Source organism: Bos indicus x Bos taurus, chromosome 2, assembly GCF_003369695.1.
Source record: "Bos indicus x Bos taurus breed Angus x Brahman F1 hybrid chromosome 2, Bos_hybrid_MaternalHap_v2.0, whole genome shotgun sequence".
NCBI classification, from domain to species: Eukaryota; Metazoa; Chordata; class Mammalia; order Artiodactyla; family Bovidae; genus Bos; species Bos indicus x Bos taurus.
This window is the reverse complement of record NC_040077.1, coordinates 106,603,271-106,609,270: the sequence shown is the minus strand read 5'-3', so window position 1 is coordinate 106,609,270 and position 6,000 is coordinate 106,603,271. Positions and strand designations below refer to the sequence as shown.

Below are 6,000 nucleotides of genomic sequence, written 5' to 3'. Positions count from 1 at the left end.
AGCTCCTATACTTTGGCCACCTGATGTGAAGAATTGACTCCTTGGAAAAGACCCTGATGCTGGGAAAGATTGAGGCAAGAGAAGGGGGTGAAAAAGGACAAGATGGTTGGATGCCATCACTGATTCAGTGGACATGAGTTTGAGCAAACTTGGGGAGATAGTGAAGGACAGGGAAGTCTAGTGTGTTCTAAGTCATGAGGTTGTAAAGAGTGGAACATGACTAAGCGACTGAACAACAACATTCTCAAATTTAAACTTTCCCCCAAATCTCAGTACTTCCCCCTAATGGCTTGTTTAGCCAAATACCTTATACTGTGGGTATGCACTGCTAAGTATGTATGCTGAATGGTCAATAAGCAAGATCATTTTCTCTCAAGGCTGAAAGGGAAGTATGATACATAAACCTCATTCCTTTCTCCCATCCAGCAACACACTCACATCTATCAGACACTCAAAGGTGATGAAAACTTTAAAAAGTACAAACATGTTTTAAACTATTGCTGTGCTTAGGTGCTCAGTCATGTCCAATTCCTTGCAATCCCATGGACTGTAGCCCACCAGGCTCCTCTGTCCATGGGGATTCTCTAGGCAAGAATACTGGAGTGGGTTGCCATGCCTTCCTCCAGGGGATCTTCCCAACCCAGGGATCAAACCCAGGTCTCCCACATTGCAGGTGGATTCTTTACTGTGTGAGCCACCAGGGAAGCCCTTTAAACTACTGAAAACAGTCTATGCCCACCACTCCTTTTATTTCCCCACCACTTACTCCCTTGCCTCTCATCATACTGCAAGGCCGGTCCCTTCTCCAGTTATGGGAACGGAGGTAGTTGTGCTCTCTGGGGATTCTCGGAGGCATGGTATTGAAGTTGGTTTCCAGGGAGTAGCACAGCTCAGTCAGGCCTCCGCACCTAAGCCCTTGCACCAGAAGACCAGCCACAGCCAAACAGCTTAAGTGGGTGGCTGGTCTCATAGGAAGGCTGCTTCCTGTCCTCGTCACAAGGTTTGTTTTGACATCTGCACTAGGACATGGCACCCACAGAGGACAAGAGGGAGCTGGCTTCCAGGCTATCAGAAGAGAATGAACAGGACTGTCAAGCACCTCTCCTGTGGCCCTGACTTTGAAGTCCTTGCCATCAAGCAGTGATGCCCCAGGACTTCGCTATCCAGCTTTCTTCACAGCTGTCAACATGGCCTTCACATATCAGCGGTATGGCCTTGAACCCAGTCAGGCCTCTCAGGGCTTTTTCCAGGGTTCCCTTCCAACTCACCACAGAACTCCCATAGCAGGGAATGGAGCAGGCTATCTTTCCAAAGCTCAAGAACAAAGGCAGAGAAAGCCTTGTTCACGGTCTGGGGTCAGACCGTGAGCAGAGCTTCCTGCCTGATGCACTAAAGGGAAAACCTGGGTGTCAGAATCAAGGGACCAATTGGCTTCTTGTTGGGCCCTGCTGGGAGAAAAATAAACTGAAGAAAGAAAGGACTGTAGGGCTGGGGAGGGGGCCGAGAGGCAACCAGGAGGTGTCAAGTTAAGGAGGCGCATAGTTCAAGTGAAAACAAACTTTCTGGTCCAAACTCTCCCACCTTGGCTTCCCCCTGGGTGGCACTTCAGCCCAGGCAGGAGGAAACCTGGTTTAGGTGTTCACATCCTGTGAGATCTCTAGTTCACGTGAACAACATTTATTGAACACTCACTGCTGGCTGAGTCTTGGGGCAGGAGGTAGATCCAGTTCAGTGTGTAAGAGTTTAGCCAGGAGCCCTGACTGGTAGCTCATGCTACAATGTTGGCTGTTTCTGAAACCTGCCCGCCAGGCCACCAGAGTCTGCATGCTCCAGAGACCTGTGAGCCAGACCCCGATCACCAGAGAGAGTGAAGGGGGAACATCAGCTCCTCCACCCTTCTCTTAGGATTATCTGGGCTCCTTTACTGCAGCCATGAGAAATTCACAAAGTTCACAGAAGCTCTCACCTCACAGAAAGCTAAGAGCTGAAGAGGTAACATCCGTGAGAGGGAAGTCTAGAAGGCTGAACAAGTAGTGATGTGAGGTCAGAGCAGGAAGACCAAGGGCTACTGGATGGGTGGGTACATGAAAGGAAAAACAGTCTGGAGGTGGTGATGTCCTTAAGACAAGGACGACAGGAAACTGATTCTGCATGTCATGGTCTCTGTTTGCCCAAGTACTGAGGAAGCCTGGAGGTTTCTGAAAGTGACTCCTCAGGATGGGGGTTGGGAAGGGGAGAGGGTGAGACCTGAGGAAATAAGGACCCTCAGAGCAATCTCTTCAATTATATAGAGAGCAAGGGACTTCAGGCCCAAATATGTTCAATATGCTTTCTCCTCTTGAGTTATAACTCAACACCACTGCACCAAAACAAACCACACGTGGCTCTCTGAAGGTAGAAACCAAACCCTGCTTTATAAGGCTGAGTAGCCATCATTAGCTTCTCTGCTGAGATATGAGGTGCCAGCCAGTGAACCTGTCTCACCTTCTCCCCCTCCCAACCACCCCTTCAGCCCGCCGAATACCCATCTCTACAATTCAACCACTTCAAAAAATACTCTGAGGAGGGGCAGAGTGGAGGGGGTGGGGGCTCAGGCTGCCCGGCCGGCCGGTTCCCGTGAGGTAGCTGACGCTGGTATGCCTGGGCAGGCAAGTGGAGAGAGGCCTGTCACAGGCTCACAGCAGCCAGGAGGGAGCCACCAGCTGACTGGGAGCTGGTGGAAGCGGAGAGTCTCGAAGTCTGCCCAGAGAACTTGATCACAGGTAACAACTGGGTGGAGAGACTGGGCTCTTTGCTGGTGTCCTCACTGTCCTCTGAGGAACTGAGTTTCCTGGGAGGAGAGGAAAGGCCAGCTTGGGTCTTCTTCAGCTTGGGCATGGTCCCATCTTCAGACAGTGGTATATTTCGCTCAGTGGAGCCATGTTTTCTGAAGGGAACAGGAGGAAAGAAATGGCTGAGACTCTGTGTAACTGAGACTTTAACCCACAGTCTGCTCCCTTTGGAGTCTAGAGCAGGCATTCACAGTATTCATTGCAGTATGGCTGAAAGTGGCTGCTTCTGTGCTCCAGCTCAGCTTTACCGAGCATATCAAGAGCCGCCTGGAAGAGGAGGCTGTGACAGAGTATTCTGATAGTCCCACCAACCCCCAGCTGGAGAATACTGATCTCATCAGAATATGGCAAGAGAGGAAGGAAGGAAACTCCCTGAATTCACCCCCAACACCCTTCCCTTGTCCAGGCAGCACTCACCTCAGCTTGACAGTCTCTGGCTTAGAGAAATCACTGAGTGTCGCATCAGCCTTTGGGACAGTCAGAACTGAGGCCGGGAGAGTCCACTGGAAGCAAAGGAAGCAATGAGGCCAAAAGGGCTAGGTCAAGATCAGGGGAGAGTGTCTGGGTCTTAGGCCTCTTTTCCAGCTCTACCTTGGAGTGACTAAAGGGTGACCCTGCCGGAATGGGCCCATGTTGGGGAGAGTAAGTCTTGGCCCCCTCCTGATCCAGACAAGAAGGTGAGGGTACAAAGCACTTTTGATCCTTGAAAGAAAGGCATCCAGGGAATCCCAGAGGCAAGTATCCCTTGAAAGGGAAGGGTCCTGAGACACAGAGGCCTGCAGAACCCTAGGAAGAAGTGAGAGGGTCTGGACCCGCACCCAACCCAGGCTGAACTGTTAGGGTGGGAGAGGGAGGGGCTGAGGCAGGGCCGTCCCCTGTATCCTGGCAGCATCACTCACCACTGGAGCAGAATCAGAGATGGCTCCTGTGTGGAACCCTTTGTAGCACCAACTCCGAAGCAGATCTACTCCTAGGATGAGATTAACAAGGGTGGGACTCAAGAGGATGGAATCCGAATCGGACTCCCCTGGTGGTCCAGTGACTAAGAATCTGCCTGTTGATGCAGGGGCACAGGTTTGAACCCCAGTTTGGGAAGATCCCACATACTGTGAGACAACTAAGCCCATGCATCACAACTACTGAGCCTAGGCCCTAGAGCCTGCTTGTTGCAAAACTAGAGAAACTCCATCCACAGCAGTGAAGACCCAGTGTAGCCAAAATAATTAATTAATAAAAGAGTCATCTTAAAAAAAAGAAGAAGAAGGTGGAATCAACTGGCCTATTCTTCTTGCTACGGAGGCCTGTTTCTTGGTCTACTGGGATTTAACCTCTCATTAAACATGGCCTCCTGGGGACAGGGAAGACATATCACCTTTGAGCTTGTTGCCATGGTACTTCTGTTCCCATTGGGTGGTGAGAATGTTGAAATATCGTGGCTGCTCAAAAAAGCGGAGATAGCGAGAAGAGATTCGAGATGGAAAAATGCGTTCGAATTGACCACGGCGAGAAAACTCATCCTCCATCTCAACTAGAACCCGAACATCATCTGGTGTCAGGACATCCAGCACAGATGCGTAGAAGTCCTACGGCCCGAAGACCAGGGGGGAAAAAGGGTGGCAAGGCATGTAAGGCAGAGGCAGAGAATGAAGACACTGGGGGTAGGAAGCATGGCTTCAGGGTCCTAAGGCTCCAGGACTTTCCAAAGACCACTAGGGCAGGCTGGGATGGCTAGCTTTGGACCTCATCTATTCCCAAATCTACTGAGCTTATTCAGAGGATGAAGAGATTCTTGGCAGTGGTGAGGAGAGCCAGGGGGCATAGATGTTAAATGATTTGTTTGATGAAGTCAAGATCAGAATCCAGCAACTCAAATGTGGCCACAGCCTTATGTCTGCCATCCTTCCGTCTGACTCCCTTATCTGCTGAGAAAGTTAAGCCTTGCAGGAGCTCAGTGCCCCTCTGGGAAATAAACCCATAGTGTCAACAGGTCTACAAGAAGAGTGGACTGGCACAGTATTTTGCTAAGAACAGTGGTTGCTTAACACATACTAAAGGCCATCAGCTCTCTCCTCTAATTGCCATTTCCTTCTCCAGGGGATCTTCCTGACCTAAGGATCGAACCCGGGTCTCCTGCGTTGTAGGCAGACGCTTTACCATCTGAGCCACCACGGAAGTCCTCTCTAGTGACATACATGCCAGCAAATCCTTGCATGTGGGTATGTAAGAAATCCTGCCTGAGAGGGATGAAGAGCTGTTTGCCTCGGGGCCCCACAGGTTTGACCAGGGAAGCTTTCTGCTGGCACTGGGGTAAAGGCAGTCTCCTACCTGATCAGGAATTTTCTGGGTCAGGTAATAGGCTTTCTTCATCTTCTGTGCAGTGAAGTACTCTGGGGCCACTCGACATCTGTCCCTGGGTGAGCTGGGCAAGCTAAGACAGGGGGTGGGAAGGGGGCAAGGGGTAAGGTCAGCAGCTTCACATCCTGAGTACATGTAGAGAGAAGGTTCAGCCCAGAAAGACACCCTCCCTCAGGAGAAAACAAAGAAAGATGGACAGAAGTTTGTTACTGGAGTAGATCAGACTGCAATGCACTACACTCAAATAGCCCGAGAGTCAAAGATCCAGCACCAGAAAAGAACTAAAAGGGTACAAAGCATCCTCTTTAAGTTGTATTTAAATGGAAAAAAAAAAAAAAAAAGACCATGGAATAATCACTGTATACTTCAGTGTAGTTTAACTGAGTGAACACTTACTAAATACCCAGGTTGGCCCTACTGGCTGTGTGATCCTGGACAGGTTCCCTGACGCCCTACCCCTTACTTCACATTACTACAATTACTACTGACAGACACAAAGACGGTCTCCAAGGAGCTCACAGGATGGCACGGATCAAGTAACAACTACAGCACAGAGCCAAGTCTAAAACTATAAGGTACAATGTGGAAAGCAAGTCTTGTTGCTACAAATTAGGATTTGAAGCCCATAGGATTTGAAGCCCAGCTCTATAGCTCTGCAGATGAATGACCTTGGATGGGTCACTTAAATCCCAGTGATTTTTCAGTTTCCTCATCTGTAAACTGAGGATACTAATACCAACTTCATGGGCTACTTTGGAGATGAACTTTAGGCTTTTCTGTACACAGAGGACATACCAACTAAATATTAGCTCCC

General features: G+C 49.7%; 1 protein-coding gene across 1 annotated transcript in view; it reads right to left on the bottom strand.

Annotated features, from left to right (window-relative positions):
* Positions 1–2,389: 2,389 nt before the first annotated feature.
* Positions 2,390–6,000, bottom strand: part of TTLL4 (tubulin tyrosine ligase like 4) — a 36,728-nt gene continuing 33,117 nt past the window's right edge. The window contains exons 15-19 of the mRNA XM_027513559.1: positions 5,157–5,259; positions 4,204–4,414; positions 3,731–3,801; positions 3,249–3,334; positions 2,390–2,926 (exon numbers count right to left, since the gene is read on the bottom strand). Coding sequence (XP_027369360.1) covers positions 2,668–2,926; positions 3,249–3,334; positions 3,731–3,801; positions 4,204–4,414; positions 5,157–5,259 — 730 coding nt within the window. The 3' untranslated portion in view covers positions 2,390–2,667. The remainder of the gene's footprint in view (positions 2,927–3,248; positions 3,335–3,730; positions 3,802–4,203; positions 4,415–5,156; positions 5,260–6,000) is intronic.